We start from the raw sequence: 25,174 nt of genomic DNA on the forward strand, positions 1-25,174 counted from the left end.
GCTGCATGTGGCTTTTTAGAGGGCAGGCATTTGGAAAGGGGAAGGACAGGGAGGGCAGAGGCCGGACACACCTCTCCGGGTTACTCACTAGCGGCTTGCTTTGCCAGGGCTCTGCCCAAAGACCGTGGAGCTTTTGTTAGCTCTTTGGCCACAGCCTTCTGGCCCAGCCCCAAGTAAACGTGAGTTTTTGGTGGAATCCACACGGCATGTGGAAACCACAGGCTGGAAAATTACAGCTGCGTCTAGTGAATATCAAGTTATTTACAGATCCCCCCTTGCCAGCTCTGAACCTGAATCTGCACGTTGTAGGTGCCAGAGGAGGCAAAGGTGAGAAATATATAGGATTTTATCCGCTGGCTAAGTCATGGTTTGAGACAATTAATATTTGGCAGGGGAAATCCCTAATTTTGCCAAATGATTATCCCGTTTCTTTTGAATCAGGTGAGGCCCATAAAGTCCCACTTAGCTCCCATCATCTAAGATTAATAAAGTCTTCTTTTTCTTCAAGTACACGCTTAAAAAAAATTTTCCCCCATAGGTTCTAAATGCCTATAGGAGAAAATGTGTAATTGCAGAAACCTAAAGAGAATAAGTTGTCTGTAAATCGCTCTCCAGAGGTTATCACTGTTGGGAGTTCCTGATGTGGTGCAGTGGAAACGAATCCGACTAGTATCCATGAGGATGCCAGTTCAATCCCTGGTCTCGCTCAGTGGGTCGGGGATCTGGCATTGCCATGTGCTCTGGTGTAGGTTGCAGACACAGCTCGGATGCTGTGTTGCTGTGGCTGTGGTGTAGGCAGGCAGCTTGTAACTCCGATTGGACCCCTAGCCTGGGAACTTCCATATGCCACGGGTGCGGCCCTAAGAAAAAAAAGTTATCACTGTTGGCATTCTGATACACAGATACACATCTTTTTAATCATTTGTTTCTAATTATTTGCTCTCATAAACAACCCTCCTAAGAACCTTGCATATAAATCCTTTTTGCTAATTTATTTCCTTAAGATAGATCCTAGAGGAGTTCCCATTGTGGCTCAGCAATAACGACCCCGACTAGTATCCATGAGGATGTGGTTCCATCCCTGGCTTCGCTCAATGGGTTAAGCACTGGGCCTTTCGTTGAGCTGTTGTATAGATCACAGAGGAGGCTGGAATCCTGGTTGCTGTGGCTGTGAGTAGGCCAGCAGCTAGAGCTCTGGTTTAACTCCTGGGAACTTCCATATGCCATGGGTGCGGCCCTAAAAAGGGGAAAAAAATTCCTAGATCCTAGAAAGAAATTTCCAATTCAAAAAGCGTATGACCATTCTTAAGGATGTTAATTCATCTTGCCAAACCGCATCATGGAAAGAATGCACTAATTTATACTCGCAGCAGCAGAGGCTTCTTTTTTAAATCCCACCATGGATTATGAGAGGTCAGGATGCTCTGTCTTTTTCAGATGCTTGAACTCTGCTCTGTTATCTGTAGGAGGAAATAACATCTTTATTTATTGAAACAAAACCTGTATTTATTCGGACCTGCCATCAGGCCTGAGCCTCTGGGTGGAGATGAGGGCAGAGAGGGGCCAGGAGGAGGGAGACAGCCAGCTGCAGGCCTACTTCCTGAGGGCCACCTGGTGTCCTGGGCCCTCCCAGCTCAGACTCTCCTGGCATCAAGGTGCCTGGGACTTGGCTTAGGCTTGAGGCTGGGGGCTCGGGAAAGAGTTTGGATTCCAGGTCATTTGGCCGCGAGGATGCCACCGAGAGCGAGGAGGGGCAAAATTAAGATTCGCTTTCCTTCACAAGGGCCTTTTGTGTTCCCACGGGCCTCTCCTTTCTGGGGATTGGAGGGATGGACAAGCTTGTTTGGGTTTTTGTTTTTGCTTTTTGTTTTTTTGGTCAATTATTGGGATGAGGGGTGACCGCGAGCACCCTTTCACAGCCGTAGCCAAACCGTGCGCCTCGGGCAGCCCCCGGCCGGCTGCCGCGCGCCTTCCGCGGGGCCCGCCCCTGGACGGCCGCCCCTCCCCCGAGGCGTGGCCCCTCGGCCGGGGGTGGGCTGGGTATCTGCAGCCGGGGGCCAACCGGCTCTTTCCTTCCTTCCCTCCCGCCCCGGCTCCCTCCCGCCTGCTCCGGGACCGCAGCCACGTCTGAAAGCGCCTCATTGTGCGCGCTCGCTCCGGCCGGCAGCGCCTGAGCAGCCCTGCGGGCGGCCGCACAGGTAGCGTGGGGCGTGGGGCGTGGGGCGCGGGGCCCGGCCCCGTAGGGTTCCGGGGCAGGGGGGGCGGCATCTGTTTCTCGTCCTTGCCCCAGGAAGACTCCCCCAATTTCCCGTTCTTACCACACTTCTCTCTCTCTCTCTCTTTTTTTTAGGGGATTCCTGCTCTGTTTCCAGATTCCCGGCGCCTTGGGTCTCCAGGTGCCTCCAACATCTTGGTATCCGCTTCCCAGGGCCGTGCCCCTTGCCTGTCCCCGGTGTCCCTGGGTGCCCCTTCACAGCTTTGGGACCTTGCAGAACAAATCAGCCCCTGCGGATTCTTCCGACGGGGAGACAGAGAGGCTGTGGAGTGGAACTTGGAGGAGACGACGTCCAGGAGTCTTTGCTAGGACTGGGGACAGAGACGTGAGCCTCCCGCCGCGCCCGTCGGGCAGGGACGCCTCGCCTGGGGTACGTTGGCTTGTCCTCTCCGCGCGGGATGACCACACCCTGGGCGGCTTGGGCCCGGGCAGTGGCACATCCGAGGAGACAGCGGGGAGGTGTGCGGGGAGGAGCCGAGGTGATGGTGGTGGAGGTGGTTTTATCAGAACGTGAAAAAGACATTACCTTCTCAAGCGCTGGTTCGAAAGTGTCTTCCTGGGGCCTCAGCGCACGATGTCTCTGGCTGAGGATACCTTGTCTCTTGCAACTTGAGTTTCAAACGGTATGCCCTTCATCTCGAAAGCCCTCTCTAGGGGCTTTCTCCTCCGACCTCTGGGGGAAAAGCAGCTCGGTGAGCCAGTTGAGAACCAGATCCAGCTGAATTTGAGGCCCCTGCTTCTGGCTGCTGGACCTTGAGCAACAATAGAGACCTCTCTTGGCTTCAGCTGTAGGTCCCCAGCAAATGTTAACTCTCTTTTCTCTTCCCTCTTGTCCCGGAGGCACGAGGATGGGAAAACGGAGGCCTCAAGAGCAGAAAGGACTTGGCTGATGTGAAGCATGAGGGAGTGAGCCAGGTACCAGCGCTAATGAGAATAACGTGCTGCTCAGTGAGCCTTAAGGGTTCTATTGCGCTTAGTGTGTAGGCGCTGTTAAAGCCTCATTTACACTAGTCAAGTGAGGCATGGAGAGGTTAGCAGTGACTTGCTCAAAGTCACACACCCTACTGATTGTAGAGCAAGATTTTCACCCAATCCAGCTTCAGAAGCCAGGCTTCTTGCCGTTATTCACTGTCTGTTGTGTCTCTTCTGCCCCTGCCTAGGCTTGCCACTTGCTGGTGCTAGGATCACTGCAACCTGGCCACATCTTCGCATTTTCCTTATGCAAAGGCTTTCTCTTGGATTCTTAGAATATAGTTGGGACCCAAGATTTGGAAGATTCCTGAACAAATACTCCGAAGGGTACTCTGTGCCCGCCATTGTTCTGAATGTTTTCTATATATTAACGCATTTAATCGTCAAAGCAAGCCCATGCGTTAGCTTATATTATTTCCCCCATTTATATATTTAAAAAAAAAAAGGCACAGAGAGACTAAGTAACTTGCTCAAGACCACACAGTAAATGACCAAATGGAGTTCACACTCTCAGCCACTGTGCTTCTGCTCCGTCTAATGCAAGAGATGGGCTCCTGCTTCTAGTCTAGGAAGGAGAGTTAGGTACCGAAATGCAGAAATGAGAGCACTCGGGCTAGTGATAACAGCACTAAGAGTGATTTCTCAATGTCACCTAATACTCAGTTCATACTAACATTTCTTTCAAAATTACCTCATGGATAACTTCCTGCCCTTGGCTGGTTCACATCAGAACCAAACAAGGTCCACATGTCGTTGTCTTTGGCTGTTAGGTTTTCTGAGATGTTTTCAAAACAATCCCTTTTTTCCTTTTCCATCACTGACTTCTAAGAATGACTGCCTTTTGGAGTTGCCTGGTAAGAAGTGGGTTAAGAATCTGGCATTGTCACTGCTGTGGCTCGGGTTCAATCTCTGGCCTGAGAACCTCCGCAAGCATGGCCAAAAAAAACAAAAAAACAAAAACAAAGTATGACTGACTTTTTAAAAATGAATGAATTGCAGTTCCTGCCATAGCACAATGGGTTAAGAACCTGACTGCAGTGGCTTAGGTCGCTGTGGAAATGCAGTTCAATTCCCAGCCGGGCCCAGTGCATTAAAGGTGTAGGTTGCAGCTGCAGCTCAGACTCAGTCCCCGGCCTGGGAATTTACATATGCTGAGGATAAGACCATTTAAAGAAGAAAGAAAGAAGAAGAGGGATCAAAATAAGTTAAAAAGGAGTTCCCGTCATGGCTCAGTGGTTAACGAATCTGACTAGGAACGATGAGGTTGCAGGATCAATCCCTGGCCCCGCTCAGTGGGTGAAGGATCTGGCATTGCTGTGAGCTGTGGTGTAGGTTGCAGACAAGACTCAGATCCCTCGTTGCTGTGGCTCTGGCGTAGGCTGGTGGCTACAGCTCCAATTGGACCCCTAGTCTGGGAACCTCCATGTGCCTCAGGTGCAGCCCTAGAAAAGACCCCCCCAAAGGAAAAAAAAAAAAAAAAGGTTAAAGAAATAAAGCAGAGAACATTCCAAATTATCCCTGTGTAAGAAGGCTCAGTCCACACCTGGAGGAACACAGAGGAATGTGCAAAATATGCACCGTCTACCCCGATTCCCTGCGTGTGTTACTGCAGAGAAGAGGTGGGAGCCCCAAACTTTAGGACCCTTCAGCTGTCAGGTGCTGTGATTGAGACCCAGTTAAGGGCTATGTAAAATACGCTTTGAGGATGCCAAAGCTCAGAGCCAGGGAAAAGCGTTTATGTGTTGATATCTGCTCATCTGCTCTGAAATGCCCCTGAAGTGGCTCTGAGCCAAGGAGACCTGAGGCTCCTTTCCCAGACTAATTTGATTTCATTTCCCAATAGATTCTTGCAGGCAGATCTCTTTCCTCCAGCAGCATCTGGGCTGTGCAACTCACCGCCCTGCCTCTGGATGAGGCCATGCAGCTGCTCATCAGGACCTGCAGAGAATCGAAACTGAGGCCAGGGCTTAGGGCCAGGCTCGCCTCCTACCCCAGCCTTCTCCATCCCATGCCTCTCTCCTCTGGCCACCCTTAGGCCAGTGGGGAGATGGCTTGCAGGCACCCCTCTCCCTGCAATGAAAGCTGAAGCAGGCAAACTCCACCCATGCCTCCTTTAAGGGATGAAAGAGAACTGATACCTTATGACTGCCAAGTAATAGAAGTCTATTTTAAGGAGTTCCTGTTGTGGCTCAACAAACCCGGCTACTATGCAGGAGGACTCGGATTTGATCCCTGGCCTCGATCAGTGGGTTAAGGATCTGGTGTTGCCTTGAGCTGTGGTATATAGTTCACAGTCACGGCTCAGACCTGGTTCGATTCTACCTCTAGCCTGGGATATGCCGCAGGTACAGCCCTAAAAAGCCAAAAAAAAAAAAAAAAAAAAAAAATCTATTGTAGACCAGCTGGAAAATGCAGCAAAGCACTAGCAAGAAAAAAAAAATTGCTTGCAGTCTGACCATAGAAGGATAAGTACCGGCACTCAGCATGGATCCTTCTGAATTTCTTTCCATACATGTTCATGTGTTTTTTTTTTTTTAAATACAGCTTTACTGAGCAATAATTCACATACTTTAAAGTTCAGTCTTCTAAAGTTTCAGCAAGTTCACAAGGGTACAGTAGATTCAGCCTCATGCATGTATCACCTCAAGGTTCATCCATGTTGTAGCCTGTGTCAGATAATATTGCCAGATAATATTTAGTTATATGGGTATTCCCTATTCTGTTTATCCATTCATCACTTGATGGACATTTGGGATGGTTCTCCTTTTGAGCGCTTTGCTGTGAAATGTTGCTGTGAAGGTTCATGGACACGTTTTTGGGTGGACATGTATTTTCAGTTCTTTTTGTCTTTATGGTATTTTGGAGTGAAATGGCTGGATCACATGGAAACTCTGTATTTATCTGGAGGACGACCTTGTTTTACGCAGCAATTGCACCATTTTACATTCCCACCAACAAATTATAAGGGTCCCAGTTTCACCACATTCTCACCAACCCTTGCTATTATCTGTCTTTTTGATGAGAGCAAACCTGGTGGATGGGACGTGTTATCTCATTCTAATTGTGATTTGCCTTTCCCTAATATATAAAAATGTCAAGCATCTTTTCATGCACTTACAGACCATGCATCCATCTTCTCCAGAGACATACCCACTTAAATCTCTAGCTTATTTTATTTAAACAATGTTTAAAATTTAGTTGATTTACAGTGTTGTGGCATTTTCTGCTGTACAGCAGAGTGACTCAGGCATACATATATATACACATTCTTTTTTATATATATTTTATTTTCCATCATGGTCTATCCCAGGAGATTGGATATGGTTCCCTGTGCTATACCGAAGGACCTCATTGCTTATCCATTCTAAATATAATAGTTTGCATCCGCTAACCCCAAATTCCCAGTCTATCCTCCGCCCCCCGCCCCGTCCCCAGCAACCACAAGTCTGTTCTCTATGTCTGTGAATCTGTTTCTGTTTTGTAGATAGAAACAAAATATTTCATAGATAACATTTGTGCCATATTTTGGATTCCACATTTAAGTGACATCATATGGTATTTGTCCTCTTTCTGACTTACTTAGTATGATAATCCTTAGTTGAATCCATGTTGCTGCACATGGCAAGTCTTTGGCTTATTTTATTTTTTTCTTTTTTGGCCATCCCACGGCGCATGGAATTCCCAGGCCAGGGATCAGATCTAAGCCATAGTTTTGATCCACACCGCAGCTGTGGCAACACTGGATCCTTAACCCACTCTGCCAAGCCAGAGATCGAACCTGTGTCCCAGGGTTCCAGAGATGCTGCCTGATCCTGTTGCACCACATTGGGAACTCCTTTTGCTTATTTTAAAAGCTAGTTGTTTCTTTCATTGTTTGTTTGTTTTTGCTTTTGGTGTGCGTCTGCTTGATGTGGGAGGTTAGTTCCCAGACCAGGGATCAAACCCTGGGCCCCGGCAATGAAAGTGCCAAGCCCTAACCACTTGATCACCAGGGAACTCCCTCTCTTTTACTGTGTTGTTGAGTTGTAAGAGTACAGGGCCCAGAGTTCCCGTCGTGGCTCAGTGGTTAACAAATCCGACTAGGAACCACGAGGTTTCGGGTTCGATCCCTGGCCTTGCTCAGTGGGTTAAGGATCCGGCGTTGCTGAGAGCTCTGGTGTACGTTGTAGATGCGGCTCGGATCCCGAGTTGCTATGGCTCCGGTGTAGGCCGGCGGCTACAGCTCCAATTAAACCTCTAGCCTGGGAACCTCCATATGCTGCGGGAGCGGCCCTGGAAATGGGGAAAAAAAAAAAAAAGAGTATAGGTCCCTTACTGTATATATGATTTGCAGATATTTTCTCCCATCTGTGGATGTCCATTGATATTTATGTATTTTTAACAAAAGCATTTTTTTTTCTTTTGTCTTTTTAGAAAAGGCCGCACCGGAGGCATGTGGAAGTTCCCAGGCTAGGGGTGGAATCAGAGCTGTAACTGCTGGCCTACACCACAGCTCACAGCAACTCCAGATCCTTAACCCACTTAGCGAAGCCCGGGATCAATCCTGCTCTGTGTCCTCATGGATGCCAGTCAGATTCATTTCCACTGAGCCACAACGAGAACTCCAAAAGTGTGTTTTGTTACTTGTGTTTTTTTCCGCTTGACTTTACATAGTTCAGTGCTCTAAAGTTAGACAGCTAGCTTTCAAATTCTGACTCAACTGGGTCTTTTAGGCAAATTCGCAAGTCTTTCTTTCTTTTTTTTTTTTTTTAATTGTCTTTTTTTTTTTTTTTAGGGCCGCACCCGCTGCATATGGAGGTTCCCAGGCTAGGGGTCGAATTGGAGCTATAGCTGCCGGCCTACACCACAGCCACCAGCAATGCAGGATCCGAGCTGCATCTGTGACCTACACCACAGCTCACGGCAATGCCGGATCCTTAACCCACTGAGCAAGGCCAGGGATCAAATCTGGGTCCTCATGGATGCTAGTCAGGTTCATTTTCGCTGAGCCACAACGGGAACTCTCACCAGTCTTTCTAAAACTCATTCATTTTCCTTGTATGTAAAATCAGGATAAGCAGGAATCCCTGTGTGGCTCAACGGGTCAAAGATCTGGTTTTGTCGCTGCAGCAGGTTGGGTCACAGCAGCTTGTCGCACTGCAGCAGCTGGAGAACATCTGTGTGCCACAGGTGCAGCCAAAAAGAAAAAATAAAATAGGGATGAGTGTCAGCCCCAGTTCTCAGGGTTGTCACAAGTTAGTTCTCATTGAATAATCGGAAGGCGGGTGGAAAAGGCTTGGCATCTAGGAAGCCCGCAGCAGGTGGCATTTACTGGCGTTTATGTGTCCTACCCCACCAGACACTCATCTTCCTCCTCCTCCTCCCCTCCCTCGCTGCTTTCCCTTTGTCTCCTGTTTTGCTTTTCTCGTTTCCCTGCTCGACTTTCCTCCTCTTTCTTGCCCTTCTTGTGAGCCTTCTCTCCAAAGATGCCCTGGGCTCCATTACAGCTGGTTTGCCTCCAAGGGGTGACCCTTGATGCCTAGAGTCCATGGGTTCCTCATCCAGAATCTTTTCTTTAACCTTTGGGATTCCTGAACAGGGATGGCCTCCAGCTGTTGCCAAACCGAGAGAAATCTGAGCCAGGGATCTGAACCTACTGTTACCTTTCCCTCCCTTAGGTTCTGTGCCAGGGAGAGGCTGGTTAAGGGCACACAGAGCGGAGTACAAGACAGCTGGATCTCTGGCCTCCTCTACTATGGTGAACCAGCCCCTGGCCTGTGGCTTGGTTTTCCCATCTGTACAGCAGGTGGAGCAGCCCCTTCCTGTGTCTCACAGGCCAGGAACAAGTCCCAGATGTTTAGAAGCGATGGTGACATCAAGAGGCTCAGCAGAGAGAGTTCCCGTTGTGGCTCAATGGGTTACAAGCTGTCTGGTATCCAGGAGGACGCAGGTTCCATCCCTGGCCTCGCTCAGTGGGTTAAGGATTGGGCATTGCCATGAGCTGTGGTGTAGGTCGCAGACACGGCTCAGATCCCATGTGGCTGTGGTTGGCGCCAGCAGCTACAGCCCCAATTTGACCCCTGGCCTGGGAACTTCCATATGCTGCAGGTGTGGCCCCAAAAAGCAAAAAGCAAAAAAAAAAAAAAAAAAAAAAAAAAAAAAAAAAAAAAAGGAGGCTCAGCAGAAAGGACTTTGGGGCCAGTGGGGAACTACTCCTTTTGTGTTTGTTTTTTTTTGTTTTATTTTGTTTTTTGTCTTTTTGCCTTTTCTAGGGCCGCTCCTGCGGCATGTGGAGGTTCCCAGGTTAGGGGTCGAATCAGAGCTTTTGCTGCTGGCCTATGCTAGACTACAGCAACGCGGGATCCGAGCCGCGTCTGCGACCTACACCACAGCTCACGGCAAGGCTGGATCCTTAACCCACTGAGCGAGGCCAGGGATCGAACCTGCACCTTCATGGTTCCTAGTCGGATTTGTTAACCACTGAGCCACGACGGGAACTACTCCTTGTGGATTTGGATCACAGAGTACCTGACAGCAGTTCTGCAAGTATTTATTAATATCATCTGCTCAGTCTTTGGCACAATCTCTGACATGGCACTTACTGTCTTATTCAGCCAGGAAATTAACTTTTGTTTGTTTTTTCCTTTTTTGGGCCGTACCCACAGCATATGGAAGTTCCCAGACTAGGGGTCCAATCAGAGCGACAGCTGCCGGCCACAGCCACAGCAACACGGGATCCGAGCCCCATCTGCAACCTACGCCACAGCTCACAGCAACCCTGGATCATTAACCCACGAAGCAAGGCCAGGGATGGAACCTGCATCCTCAAGGATACTAGTTGGATTCTTTTCCGCTGCTCTACAGGAACTCCTAGAATTAACTTTTTGTAAAGCAATTGTGTAATTTTAACATTAGGTTGTTTTTTTTTTTTTTTGGCCTCACCCACAGCATTCAGAAGTCCCCAGGCCAGGGATTGAACCCAAGCCACAGGACACAGCATTGAGAATGCTGGATCCTTAACAGCTAGACTACCAGGGAACTCCTAGGGTGCCTTTCTTTCTTCCTCTCTTTTTTTTTTTTTGCACCCTCCTTATCATAAGGAGTTCATGGGCCAGGGATCAGATCCGAGCCACAGTTGCAGCCTAATCCACAGTGGCGGCAATGCCAAACCTTTAACCCACTGTGCTGCGCCAGGGATCAGACCTGTGTTCCAGCAGTCCCAAAACGCTGCTGATCCCACTGTGCCACAGCGGGAACTCCAGAGGTGTCTTGTTAGGGAAGAAAAGGTTATGGAAATTGTCTTATGGAGCAACAGGTTAAGGATCCAGTGTTGTCACTGGAACGGCTTGAGTTGCTACTGTGGTGCAGGTTTGATCCCTGGTCTCGGGAACTTCCTCATGCCACAGGCAAGACCAAAAAAAAAAAAAAAAAAGATTACTTTACAATCTCTACTTCCTGAAATGTGGCTTACGGCTTAAATAGCTGGATTTTTTTTTTTTTTTAATGAATCCCACTCTTTGAAAGTGGGTACTGCGTTTGTGACTACACAACTATGAGCAACTGTTTCTGAAATGACAGGCATTAAAAATCTGCACTGGAGGAATTCTCGTCGTGGCTCAGTGGAAACAAATCTGTGTAGCATCCATGAGGATCCCTGGGCTCACTCAGGGGGTTAAGGATCTGGCATTACCGTGAGCTGTGGTGTAGGCCAGCAGCTGTAGCTCTGATGCGACCCCCTAGCCTGGGAACCTCCATATGCCATGGTGCAGCCGTAAAAAGACTAAGAAAAACAATCTGCACTGGAATTCCCATTGTGGCCCAGCGGTAACGAATATGACTAGTATCCATGAGGACATGGGTTCGATCCCTGGCCTCGTTCAGAGGGTCAAGGATCCAGTGTTGCCATGAGCTGTGGTGTAGGTTGAAGATGTGTCCCAGATCCAAGTTCCTGTGGCTGTGGCATAGCCAGCAGCTGTAGCTCTGATTTGACCCCTCGCCTGGGAACCTCCATATGCCGTAGGTGTTGACCTAGAAAGCAAAATAAATAAATAAAATAAAAAGCTGCGCTAACCTCCTGCAACCGCAGGGCCAGTTGGCTGTCATCCCATGTGCCAGTAGGCAAGGTGACTTAGGGGCCTGAATACACAGGGCCCAGCCCTCCACTCTTGCTGATCTTAGATACAGAACCAGGTCCCACCAGGGCTTTTGATAAAATTGATTTAGCATTTCTCTTCTCGCTGCTTTATCTTGCTAATTGCGATTTTGCTGGCTAGGCTGTTGGTCATTATTATAGAAAGCTGGACAGAACCTTTACTCTTGGTGCCTTTGCTTCCCTGCAAATTACCGTATTTACAGAAACGGCATGCTTCATTTCTCTCTTCACTTACTTTGTCCCGAACCGTGTCTGTTTCACATTTCTTGAGGCAGGGACTATTTCTCCAATTACACTTTTACACCAGTGATGTTCTGAGTTGAATGAGGGTGAGGCAAGTAAAGAGGTGCGGGGAAATTTGAGGAGCAGTTCTGGGCAGATTGTATATGACGGGGCAAGTACACACAGCCTAGGAGTTGAAAATCCTGGGTTATGATCTTGTCAGCAGGGTCTGCTGTGAGGCCCAGGAAAGCACAGATCACTAGGTTTTACTTTCTTTTTCTTTTCTTTTCGGTCTTTTTGCCATTTCTTGGGCCGCTTCCTCAGCATATGAGGTTCCTAGGCTAGGGGTCGAATTGGAGCTGCAGCCGCCGGCCTACGCCACAGCCACAGTAACTCAGGATCCAAGTCACATCTGCGACCTACACCACAGCTCATGGCAACGCTGGACCCTTAACCCACTGAGCAAGGCCAGGGATCGAACCCACAACCTCAAGGTTCCTAGTCGGATTCATTAACCACTGAGCCATGACGGGAACTCTTAGGTTTTGCTTCCTTGCTTCCTTTAGCGGAAAACCTGCAATGAATGGAGCTGGGTTCAGTGTCTTTTCTTGAGACACTCTTATCTCCAGCCTGCTGGGTCTTCCGTAGACCCTTGAACGGGAAGTGCTCCTTCTCAGAGCCTTTAGAGAAGGCTTTGTCTGACTGGCTGACTCCCAGCTCTTCTCTCATGTGGCCCTTCTCCTACTCATCCCTATTCATCCATCAGATACCAGTTCAAAAAGCACTTCTTTTTTTTAGTAATGATTTTTATTTTTTCCGTTACAGCTGGTTGACAGTGTTCTGTCAGTTTTCTACTGTACAGCAAGCTGACCCTGTCACACATCCACGTATACATTTTCGTTATGCTCCATCATAAGTGACTAGATAGAGTTCCCAGGGCTATACAGCAGGATCTCTTTGCTTATCCACTCCAAATGCAGTAGTTTGCCTCTTAACATTAACCCCAAATTCTCGGTCCATCCCACTCCGTCCCCCTCCCCCTTGGCAACGACAAGTCTGTTCTCCAAGTCCATGAGTTTCTTTTCTGTGGAAAGGTTCATTTGAAAAAGCAGGTTTTTTTTTTGCTTTTGAGGGATGTACTGTGGCATATGGAGGTTCCCAGGCTAGGGGTCTAATTGGAGCTACAGCTGCCAGCCTACGCCAGAGCCACAGCAGTGCCAGATCTGAGCCGCATCTGCGACCTACACCACAGCTCATGGCAACACTGGATCCTTAACCCACTGAGTGAGGCAGGGGATCAAACCTGCGTCCTCCTGGTTCCTAGTCAGATTCATTTCCACTGAGCCACAGCGGGAACTCCCCAAAAAGCCAAGGAAAGTTTTCCCTACTTGAACTTAGCTCTGTGCCCCCAGAGCACTGTCCTTCACCTCATTCCACTTATTATGCGTGTGGTTAAAGGATCACTTGTTTCATGGCAACCTTTGCAGCTAGAAATTAAACTGAGGGCCGTGGCCACATGTCCTGGGTTTACTTTCATGCTTTGCCCATAACATTAATGTAATAAATGTTTACAGAATAAAGAAGTACAGGTACATGTACTAAAGAATTTTAGATAAACTTTCAGGTCATTTATAGAATTTCTAGTATCTATGTACTTTAATTAAGGTCCTATATATTTTTTAATTTTTTTTTTGTCTTGTCTTGGGCTGCACCTGCAGCATATGGAGGTTCCCAGGCTAGGGGTCAAATTGGAGCTGTAGCGGCTGACCTACACCAGAGTTACCGCAACATGGGATCCGAGCCACATCTGCTACGTACACCACAGCCCACGGCAACGCCAGATCCTTAACCCACTGGGTGAGGCCAGGAATCCAACCCACAACCTCATGGTTCCTAGTCAGATTTGCTAACCACTGCGCCACAACGGGAACTCCTACTTTTTAATTTTTTAATTTATTGTGGTTGATTTACAGTGTTTCAGGTATACAGCAAAGTGAGAGATATATGTACATACACATATATGTATATATACATAAATTCTTTTGGGGGGGCCGCACCCACTTGAACCTGCACCACTGTTGCAGCCTATGGTTGCACCGTTGCTGCGACAATGCCAGATCCTTAATCCACTGTGCTTTAAGGGAACTTCCTGTGTGTTCTTTTTCAGATTGTTATAGGATATTACAGGATATTGAATATAGTTCCCTGTGCTGTACAGTAGGTCCTTGTTGTTTATCTATTCTGTCTATAGAAGTGTGTATCTTTAATCTCAAATTCCTAATTTATCCCTCCCCTCCTTTCCCTTTTGGTAACCGTTGAGGTTTTTTTCTCTGTCTGTGAGTCTATTTCTGTTTGTAAATAAGCTCTTTTTTTTTTTATTTTTTATTTGCCTGTTTAGGGCTGCAGCTGTGGCATATGGAAGTTCTCAGGCCAGGGCTGAATTGGAGCTGCAGCTGCTGGCCTCCGCCGCAGCCACAGCAACACAAGATCTCAGCTGTGTGTTCGACCTACACCACAGCTCACAGCAAGGCTGCATCCTTAACCCACAGAGCAAGGTCATCGATCGAACCTGCATCCTCGTGGATACTACTTGGGTTCATTACGGCTGAGCCACGATGGGAATGCCCATGAATAAAGTCATTTGTATCATTGTTTTATATTCCACATATAAGTGATATCATATGATAGTTGTCTTTTTCTGACTTCCTTCACTTAGTATGATAATCTCTAGGTCCATCCATGTTGCTGCAAATGGCATTATTTCATTCTTTTTATGGCTGAGTAATACTCTATTTTGTGTATGGACCACATCTTTACCCATTCATCTGTCCATGGACAATTAAGTTGCTTCCATGTCTTGGCTATTATAAGTAGTGTTTCTATGAACACTGGTGTGCAAATGTCTTTTTGCATTAGAGTTTTTGTCTTTTCTGGATATGCCCAGGAGTGGGATTGCTGGATCATGTATATGGAAACTCTATTTTTAATTTTTTTGGCCATGCCCACAGCATGCAGAAATTCCCAGGCCAGGGTTAGAATCTGTGCTATAGCAGTGACAACACTCTCGATGCCTATCTTTTAGGCTACCAGGGAACTCCTCTATTTTTGCTTTTTAAGGAACCTACAGACTGTTCTCCATACTGGTTGCACCAAGTGAGATTTCCACCAAGAGAGTTAAAGGGTTCCCTTTTCTCCACACCCTCTCCAGTATTTATTATTTGTACATTTTTTGATGATGGCCATTCTGACTGGTGTGAGGTGGTACCTTATTGTAGTTTGGATTTGCATTTCTCTACTTAGCAACGCTGAGCATCTTTTCATGTGCCTGTTGGCCATCTGTATGTCTTCTTTGGAGGAATGCCTATTTAGATCTTCTGCTCATTTGTTTTCCTTCTTTTTGGGGCTGCACCTGTGGTATATGGAATTTCCTGGGCTAGAGGTCAAATCAGAGCTGCAGTTGCCAGCCTACACCATAGCCGTAGCCTCAGCAACGCCAGTCTGAGCCACATCTGCAGCCTACACCACAGCTCATAGCACCACCGGGTCCTTTAACCCACTGAGCAAGGCCAGGGATCGAACCCAGATCCTCTTGGATTCTCGTCAGGTTCTTAACCTACTGAACCATGACAGGTGTTCCATGCCCATTTTTTTTTATTAGTTCATTAGTTTATTTGTTTATTAATTTGGTTTTGGTCGCACCCACAGCAGGGGAATCAGAGCCACATTAGCGACCGTACCAAGTGCTTAACTACTAGGCCACTAGAGAATTCCTGTGTGTTTGTTTTTATTTTTATTTATTTATTTATTTTTGTCTTTTTCTAGAGCCGTGCCTGGGGCATATGGAGTTGCCTAGGCTAGGGGTCGAATTGGAGCCACAGCAACGCCAGATCTGAGCTGCATCTGTGACCTACGCCACAGCTCACAGCAATGCCAGATCCTCAACCCACTTATCAAGGCCAGGGGTGGAACCCGAAACCTCATGGTTCCTAGTCGGATTCATTTCCGTTGCCCCACGACGGGAACTCCTTTTTATTTGTTTTTATATTGAGCTGGATGAGTTTGTATATTTTGGAACTTAATCCCTTGCCAGTTGCATTGTTGGCAAATATTTTCTCCCATTCTGTAGGTTGTTGATGGTTTCCTTTGCTGTGCAAAAGCTTTTGAGTTCATTTCGTTTCCCTTTGTTGATTTTTGCTGTGGTTTTCATTTCTCTAGGAGATGGATCCCCAAACATATTGATGTCAAAGTGTGTTCTGCCTGTGTTTTCCTCCGGGAGTTGTCGAGTGTCTGGTCTTACATGTAGGTCTTGAATCCGTTTTTGTGGCATCTCTGCGGTGCCAGTGGAGGGAGGGATAGGAGAGCATGAGGCTTGCTTGAGGAACAGGATGATTCCAGATTGTCTGAAGTACGGAACGCTGCCTGGGAATGACGGGAGCAGAGGCTGGGAAGCTGAGGGTTGCTCAGTGGGGGAATGGCATGATCACATGTGCGCTGAAGGCAGCTCCGGCGGCTCTGGGTGGTGTGGATTAGAGGGAGCAAGGTGGGAGATTTTTCCAGAATCTAGGGGGGAAATGTACATTCCAGGACTCACATGGCCTTCTTGTGGTACTAGTGGTACTTGATGTCTCTGCCACTCAGACCAGCATCTGGGTTCCTTGACCATCTCATGGGTGGGTCTTTAATATCCCCAACTAGATTGTCAGCTCTGTTATGATGGAGTCCCTGGACGCCGGACCTCCTCTTGCTTTCTTTTTAAACTTTTTTAATTTTTAGGGCCGCACCTGTGGCATACGGAGGTTCCCCGGCTTGGGGTCAAAGTGGAGCTGCAGCTGCTGGCCTACACCTCAACCACAGCAACGCCAGATCCGAGCTACATCTGCCATCTGCACTGCAGCTCATGGCAACACCGGATCCTTAACCCACTGAGCAAGGACAGGGATCGAACCTACTTCCTCGTGGATACTAGTGAGGTTTGTTACCACTGAGCTACAACGGGCAGTCCTAGAATTATTTTAACTTAGTTATTTTAAAATAGGTAATATGCTCATATGGGTCACAATTCAAGCTCTTTTTCCAGCTCTTTCACTCTCTTCCTGGGGAGATGAATGTGGTCCCTGTTGCATAAACTTTCAGGGATACCCTCTGCTTCTTCAAGCTGTGTGTATTATTTTGACAAAAGGAAGTTTTTTGTTTTTGTTTTTTTTTTAGGGCCACTCTCATGGCATATGGAAGTTCCCAGGCTAGGTGTTGAACTGGAGCTACAGCTGCTGGCCTACACCACAGCCACAGCAACGCCAGAACCAAGCTGCATCTGCGACCTCCACCACAGCTCACGGCAACACTGAATCCTTAACCCACTGAGCGAGGCCAGGGATCGAACCCGAATACTCATGGTTCCTAGTCAGATTCATTTCTGCTGCGCCACCATAGGAACTCCAACAAAAGGAAGTTTTTAAGCGATTTTATGGGAGTTCCTTGGCGGCCTAGCTCGTAAGGGTCTGGGATTGTCACTGCTGTGGTGCAGGTTCTATCTTTGGCCCAGGAAAACTTCTGCATGCTGTGGGTGCAGCCAAATCAAACAAACAAACAAAAAAACACTTGATGACGAAAAATCTTCAGTGACTTGAGAAAGACAATTCTGTAAGGTGGTCCTGGGTATCAGAATAGGAGGGAGAGGAGTTCCCATCATGGCGCAGTGGTGAACGAATCCGACTAGGAACCATGAAGGTTGCGGGTTTGATCCCTGGCCTTGCTCAGGGGGAATTTTCTACTACTTCTCTGGCCTCGTGCACTTTGCTCCAACCCATCTCCCTTGAAATATATGATTATTTTAATCATCACTTTCCAAGACTTGGTGGAAACCAGAGGCAGGGCTCCCCACCTTGGAGGTGGACCTGGGGGAGGCACAGGGGACAGAGGATGTCACTTCTCTCACGTGAGGCTGTGTCTGTAGGAAGATGGTCCCCTTTTCTGACTTTTACAAATAAAACTTGAGCCCACAGGAGTTCCCTTCGTGGCTCAGTGGTTAACGAAGCCAACTAGGATCCATGAGGATGCAGGTTCGATCCCTGGCCTCGCTCAGTGGGTTAAGGATCCGGCATTGCCATGAGCTGTGGTGTAGGTCGCAGACGTGGCTCGGATCCCACATTGCTGTGGCTGTGGTGTAGACCAGCAGCTGTAGCTCCAATTAGACCCCTAGCCTGAGAACCTCCATATGCCACAGATGTGGACCTAAAAAGCAAAAACAGGAGTTCCCGTCGTGGCGCAGTGGTTAACAAATCCGACTAGGAACCATGAGGTTGCGGGTTCGATCCCTGCCCTTGCTCAGTGGGTTAACGATCCGGCGTTGCCGTGAGCTGTGATGTAGGTTGCAGACGCGGCTCGGATCCCGCGTTGCTGTGGCTCTGGCGTAGGTCAGTGGCTACAGCTCCGATTAGACCCCTAGCCTGGGAACCTCCATATGCCGCAGGAGCGGCCCAAGAAACAGCAAAAAGACAAAAAAAAAAAAAAAAAAAAAAAAAAAAAGCAAAAACAAAAACAAAAACAAAACAAAATATGAGCCCACAATGCCCTTACCTGTGCCTTTGGGATTTGGGGCCACCTCAAACGATTTTATCCCCCTTTCCAAAAATTAGACAAATCATTAATATATACCCACCCAAAATTGAAAAGGAAAGAATTCCTACGGGAGGCCCATCATGCTTTCAGGATGGGGGACCTCACTGGGCAAAGGCTTAGGAGCGGGACCACGCCAGTGCATCCCGCTGGGGCTCTGGCACTTAGCAGCTGCATGTGCATGTCTCCGAGCTCCACTTCCTCAGCTAAAACAGACAGGGGTCATTTCTACCTTCTTAGGGATCTGGGAGAGTGGAATTCCATCATGAAGACAGAGGACACGTCCCAGTGCCTGCCTGATGTGTCCTTCCTAAGTTGAACCCCGGGGCACTTGGTGGGCGCGCTGGACCTAGGCTGCCTTCTCAGAAAACTCCCAGCTGGGACCTGGCCTTCTCTGGACACCCCCTGTGGCGAAGATGTTTTAATCCCCTTCCCAGGTCTCGAGTTCCAGTCAGAGGATCCGATAACAGTTCTTGTATTGTGTGGGTCACTTAAGAAACCCCTGGCATCCCTCGAGTGCAGGTAACAAGCACCTTGGTCTCAGGTCAAAAAACCGTCCTTACCCAGGGAAGGGCACGGCTGGCCAGGGCAGCTGCGTTTGGGCCCAAGCATCAGGGTCCTGTGTTTTGCAGGGATCTCCCAGGGGTGGGAGAGGCCAGCCGCCTGCAATCAGAAAGGGCCAGGAACTTAGAAATAAGTCCTGGGTGGGCCCAGATTTCCTGCTGGTCTGGTTCCTTGGTCTAAAAAACTGAGATCATCATGCCCAGGGCCTGTTGAGTTAAATCATCCAGCACTTGGAGTTCCCTCTGTGGTTCAGAAGGTTAAGGGCTGGACGTTGTCTCTGTGAGAATGCCGGTTCTATTCCTGGCCTTTAAGCCACAAGCTGCAGTGTAGGTCACAGATGCAGCTTGGATCCTGTGTTGCTGTGGCCGTGGTGTAGGCTGGCAGCTGCAGCTCCCATTCAATCCCTCGCCTGAGAACTTCCATATGGCGTGGGGGCAGCCCTAAAAAGAAAGAAAAAAAATCCTCCAGCGCTTGAGGTAATTTATATCAGCAAATAGAGTTAGCGTTATCTTCCTCCCTCTGCTGTACCCTTTTCTCAGGGGAAGCACATCCTAGGGGAGGGGAGAGGAAGGAGAGGAGGTGACGCGTGCAGAGCAGATGGTTGGGTGCTGTCTTTGTCTGCCAGGTGATCCAGATGTGGGCGTGGGATCTAGGAGGCATTTCTGGGCATCCCTCACCCACTCCTGCCACCTCCTGAGAAGGGGAGGGAGCAGAGATAGGCTCTGCTCACAGCTGAGACACTGGCTGCCCTCACGGGTGACAGGGACAGAGAAGGTGGCTTGGTGGGGAGCAGTGCTTTGAAAGGAAGGAGGCGACTTCCAGGCTCTTCCTCTCCAAAGCAGCGCATCCTTGAGATCACTGCAGGAGCAGCGGGACACTCTGTGGAAGTTCCTGGGCCAGGGATCAAACCCATGCTGTAACAGCAACCCCAGACACAGAAGTGACAGCACCAGATCCTTAAGCCACTGAGCCAGCAGGGAACTCCACGTGGGACAGTGTTTTTTAATTTATTTTTTATTTTTTTTTACTACCGCATCTGCAGTGTATGGAAGTTCCCAGGCCAAGGCTCAAATCAGAGCTGCACCTGCTGGCCTTATACCACAGCCACAGCAACTCGGGATCCGAGCCCCATCTGTAACTTGCAGCAACACCAGATCCTTAACCTACTGAGCGAGGCTAGGGATCGAACCCACATCCTCATGGATACTAGTCAGATCCTTAACCCACAGAGCCACAATGGGAACTCCCATGTGGGACATTCTTAAGATCACTAAAGGACTCAGAGTTGGTTGGGGGCTACAGGGGACCTGGGAGATGCTGGGATTCCTAGCATGGGTGATCTCAGGGGTCTTATCTGGGTGACTTCCCATGATACCTCCTCTGCAGACACAGCTGAATGCTACAACAAGACTGGTAACCTGGGGCGTGTGCAGTAACTGGGGTATGTATGGCCCTTTCCTCCCATGTGTGTGTAGCAGAAAGAGGACATTGTGTCTTTGAGAAGTCAGGTCATTTGCCCCAGGTCTCACAGCTCCTGAGTGGCATCAGAGGGACTCAAACCCTGCAGGAGAGACTGTCCTTTCCCTCTGCTGTGGAAAAATGTATCCAGCAGCTTGGTGGTCCTGACTCAGCTCCAGCCAAGGGCAGGGCAGCTTTGCTCCACCCGTGGGGAGCTTTCCATCCGTCTGGGTCCAGGGCCATCTCCCCCTGTGGGGCTCTGACCCAGCCTCCCTCCTGCTTTCTCAGGCTCTGAAAAACCTCTGAGCATCTCTATGGGTTTGTGATTGAGGTGTGCGTGTCTGCCAGCAGCCCTGGACAGCAGTGAGTAACCTCAGTATTGGAAAGGGGTCTGATTCTGCCCTCATCTCTCCCCTTCTCTGGCTCCATCCTACCTCTCCCCTAGCTGGTTTCTTCTGCAAACCCCGGTGAATCCGGAAGGGTATCCACTTCTGGAATTCACGTAGCCTGCAGCTCCTCACTCCCCATGGGTGAGAGAAGAGTTGATGTCCTCTATTTAGTGGTTTATTTTTAGTAGCAGAAAGTTGTATCTATTTGTTTAAAAAGTCAAATTAAGATGTCTCCATTGCCTCTCAGCGCCAAGGAACCTAGCTCGTACCCATAAGAACTCGGTTGGGTCTCTGGCCCAACTCAGTGGGTTAAGGATCCCCTGCTGGGGTGAGCTGCAGACAGGACTTGGGGTCCTTGTAGCTGTGGCTGTGGTATAGGCTGGCAGCTGCAGCTCTGATTCTACCCCTAGCCTGGGAGCTTCCATATGTTGTGGGCGTGGCTCTAAAAAAAAAAAAAAGAAAAAAAATTTAGCTACACAACCTAAAATTGTTCCCCTAAAAGGAATTTTTAAGTGAAAAGCAGGAATTCCTTTTTTTTTTTTTTTTTTTTTTTTTGTCTTTTCTAGGGCGGCACCCGCAGCACATGGAGGTTCCCAGGCTAGGAGTCGAATCAGAGCTGTAGCTGCCGGCCTACGCCACAGCAACGCGGGATCCGAGCCGCATCTGCGACCTACACCACAGCTCACCGCAACGCCGGATCCTTAACCCACTGAGGAAGGCCAGGGATCTAACCCGAAACCTCATGGTTCCTAGTCGGATTCGTTAACCACTGAGCCACGAAGGCAACTCCAGGAATTCTGTTTGAAATATATTTCCCTCTCTAGATGGGGAGGGGGGTTGATGGGGAGAGAGAGAGAAAAGGAAAAAAAAGCATGCATTGTCCATAGTTTTGTGCAACGGGCCTCTTGCTCTGCAAAGACTAGATCATGGCTAACGTCTTAACGCCGCATTCCTGCCAAAGCGCCCAGATGAGAAGGTTCTGGCTTTGGGAAGCCCTCTCAGGTGGGATGGACGAGTCCTGGGGCTGCTCGCTGGCAGCACCAGGCAGGAGTTGGGCTGTGGGATGGGCAAGCGGGCCGCGGTTCCTGACGGCTGCACTCTGCCTCTCGCAGGTCCCTGGCCGGCGGCATGTGGCTGCGGCGCATCTCCAGCACGGCGGTGACCGCGCTCCTGCTGGCGCAGACTGGCCTCCTGCTCTTCTTGGTCTCCCGGCCCAGGCTGCCATCTCAGGCGGGAGGCGAGGAGCGGGTGCATGTGCTGGTGCTGTCCTCCTGGCGCTCAGGCTCGTCCTTCGTGGGCCAGCTCTTCAGCCAGCACCCTGATGTCTTCTACCTGATGGAACCCGCGTGGCACGTGTGGTCCGCGCTGTCACAGGGCAGCGCGGCGGCGCTGCACATGGCCGTGCGCGACCTGGTGCGCTCCGTCTTCCTCTGCGACATGGACGTGTTCGATGCCTACCTGCCCTGGCGGCGCAACCTGTCGGACCTCTTCCAGTGGGCGGAGAGCCGCGCGCTCTGCTCGCCGCCGGCGTGCAGCGCCTTCCCGCGCGGCGCCATCAGCAGCGAGGCGGTGTGCAAGCCGCTGTGCGCGCGGCGGCCCTTCAGCCTGGCCCAGGAGGCCTGCCGGTCCTACAGCCACGTGGTGCTCAAGGAGGTGCGCTTTTTCAACTTGCAGGTGCTTTACCCGCTGCTTAGCGACCCGGCCCTCAACCTGCGCATCGTACATCTGGTGCGCGACCCGCGGGCAGTGCTGCGCTCGCGGGAGCAGACGGCCAAGGCGCTGGCGCGCGACAACGGCATCGTGCTGGGTACCAACGGCAAGTGGGTGGAGGCTGACCCGGACCTGCGGGTGGTGCGTGAGGTGTGCCGCAGCCACGTGCGCATCGCCGAGGCCGCCAAGCACAAGCCGCCGCCCTCCCTGCAAGGACGCTACCGCCTTGTGCGCTTCGAGGACCTGGCGCGGGCTCCGCTGCCCGAGATCCGTGCTCTCTACGCCTTCACGGGACTGAGCCTCACACCGCAGCTCGAGGCCTGGATCCACAATATCACACATGGGGTCGGGCCCGGCGCGCGCCGCGAGGCGTTCAAGACCACGTCCAGGAACGCGCTCAATGTCTCGCAGGCCTGGCGCCACGCGCTGCCCTTCGCCAAGATCCGCCGCGTGCAAGAGCTGTGCTCCGGCGCGCTGCAGCTGCTGGGCTACCGGCCCGTGTTCTCCGAGGAAGAGCAGCGCGACCTCTCCCTGGACCTGGTGCTGCCGCTAGGCCCAAGCAGCTTCAGCTGGGCATCATCCACCGCCAAGCACCCCGGGCCGTAGCGGAGGTCCCCAGCTGTGGCTGGGGGTCGCCAGGACCGGGAGACTCAGGCATGGTGGGGTGGGAGCCGTGGTACGCGGGGGCACAGGCTGCTACTGGAGGGGCCGGGAGTTTGGGAGTCCTCTCCCACCCCTACCCCGTAGTAGGGGAACCGAGCCCCCAAACTATGTTTCTTTCTTGATTTTACTTTTTAGGAGCTGGGTTCCCATCAGACACACTCTTCATGGAAAGCAGCCTTGCGCCCCCACTTCCTCTGGGCACAGGGAATAGGTTCAGATGACTTGGCTCCTCCTCCAGCACTTTGTTTCCCCTTTATTCTCCCTTGGGATGCCTCACCCTGCCGCTGAGGTCGACCCAGCCCTGCCTGGGCGTTCAGGGGGCACTGTGGTGAGCTCTGCCTGAAGTTGGTACATCACCCCCTCCGGGCACCCTAGTCTCTGTCCCGCCCCGCCTTTGGCATCATGCGGCACCAAAGCCAAGGCTTTTATATTCACCTGTATCTTCAGCAAGAAATCAGACAGGGTACCTCTGTCTTGTGATCTCCCCTTAGCCTCTCTCTGCCCACATGTCTCCGAGCAGCCCACATGCCCTCATCACCTGCCTAAGTAAGGTGACCCTTTGATTTGTCCTGACAGAAAAGATCCTCCCCGCAGAAATAAACATAACTAACCTGTACGATACAGATTAGAGTTTACAGCCTGTAAAGTTTGAAAGCAAAATGCAAAAGTGACGGGTCTTGTTACACAATGAGGAAGATGAAGGGAAGAGGGGCGTTTGCTCAGAGGCTGCAGTGGGGACAAGAGAGCAAATCAGGCTTGCAGAGACCTGTCACCTGGATGAAGAAGAGTCCCATTTTCCCATTTTATTTGCTCAACGGATGTGCAAGCAGCCATGGTTGCAGCCATCGCTGCAAGGTGAGATCCAGGAAGTGGTGAGCTCTGGGTCCAGACCACAGCGTCTAGGGAGCCTCCTGGATAAGCCTGGAGGGAGGCAGTGAGGAGGAAAAGTGGCAGGAGAGGGATGGGGAGGCCCGGGCAGCAAGCCAGGCAGAGCGTGTGGCAGAGCAAGAGGTTGGCAGCAAGATCAGTGTCTGGAGGGCAAGTCACGGGGTGAATGTAACTAGATAAAGCTGGCCAGGAGTTTGGAAGGAAAAAGGCTCTGGAGTGGTTGTCTTCCTGTGGTCCTTACGTGCCAGGCCCTGGAGGAGAGCAAAGTATGATTCCTTTGCTCTGAATCACAGCACCTGGCTCTGGCAAAAAGTCTGACTGGGATGGTGGGAGTTCTCTGGGAGCTCAGCGGGTTAAGAATCTAGCATTGTCATTGCTGTGGCTTGGTTACTGCTTTGGCGCAGGTTCGATCGCTGGCCTGGGAACTTCCCCATGCCATGTGCGTGGGGCGGGCAGGAAGAGGATGTTGGCTTTTAAAGAAGATGAGGGGATCTGGATGTGTAGGGGGCTCATCCTGAGTTTAGGAAATGAGAGCCAGTAAGTGCTCAAAAAATGTTTAGGGAGTTCCCTTTCGTGGCTCAGCAGTTAACGAACCCGACTAGGATCCACAAGGATGCAGGTTTGATCTCTGGCCACCCTCAGTGGGTTAAGGATCTGGCATTGCTGTGAGCTGTGGTGTAGGTCGCAGACGTGGCTCAGATCTGGCATTGGTGTGGGCTGGCAGCTACAGCTCCAATTCCACCACTAGCCTGGGAACCTCCATATGCTGCGAGTACAGCCCTAAAAAAAGACAAAAAAAAAAAAAAAAAAAAGAAAAGAAAAGAAAAAACCCACAAGTTTATTAATGGAGACTTTAGCCTAGGAAGGTTAGGGTTGCATAGCTTAATATATGGGCTGAGAGGAGTTCCCTTGTGGCTCAGCCAGTTAATGATCTGGCATTGTCACCACAATGGCTCTGGTTACATCTATGGCATAGGTTTGATCTCTGGCCTGGGAATTTCCATATGCCGTGGATACAGCCAAAAAAAAAAAAAAATGTGTGTGTATATACACACACACACATGTATACACGGGCTGGGATGCAGACTTACATGTTCGACTTCAGTGCTTATGGTTCTAACAAGCAAACCAAACTGGGGATGCAGCAGAGTATTCCATATCAGGCTTGGAAAGCCAGGTCATTACTCAGAGATGTGAGGCTCCGGGTGGCAGAGATCTGTCCTGTCATTTTGTTTGTTTCCAGTTATATCAAGAAATTCTTAACATGGAGTTCCCATTGTGGCTCAG

The 25,174-nt window shown here is 50.0% G+C and overlaps 1 protein-coding gene across 5 annotated transcripts; it reads left to right on the plus strand.

The window, feature by feature from the left end:
- On the plus strand, positions 2,034-24,021 carry LOC100522551 (carbohydrate sulfotransferase 6). Of its 5 annotated transcripts, XM_013998171.2 has the most exons (5): positions 2,034-2,198; positions 2,351-2,645; positions 18,456-18,737; positions 20,526-20,600; positions 21,739-24,021. In XM_013998171.2, exon 5 carries the CDS (start codon positions 21,755-21,757, stop codon positions 22,940-22,942), a length of 1,188 nt encoding a protein of 395 aa, XP_013853625.1. In that variant the 5' UTR covers positions 2,034-2,198; positions 2,351-2,645; positions 18,456-18,737; positions 20,526-20,600; positions 21,739-21,754; the 3' UTR covers positions 22,943-24,021. The 5 variants fall into 5 exon arrangements, with proteins under 5 accessions (XP_013853625.1, XP_013853624.1, XP_005664395.1 ...); XM_013998170.2 differs by lacking the exon at positions 18,456-18,737 and having other exon boundaries at positions 2,035-2,198; XM_021093770.1 differs by lacking the exons at positions 2,034-2,198; positions 2,351-2,645 and adding an exon at positions 15,862-15,899.

Source organism: Sus scrofa, chromosome 6 (genome assembly GCF_000003025.6).
Source record: "Sus scrofa isolate TJ Tabasco breed Duroc chromosome 6, Sscrofa11.1, whole genome shotgun sequence".
NCBI lineage: Eukaryota > Metazoa > Chordata > Mammalia > Artiodactyla > Suidae > Sus > Sus scrofa.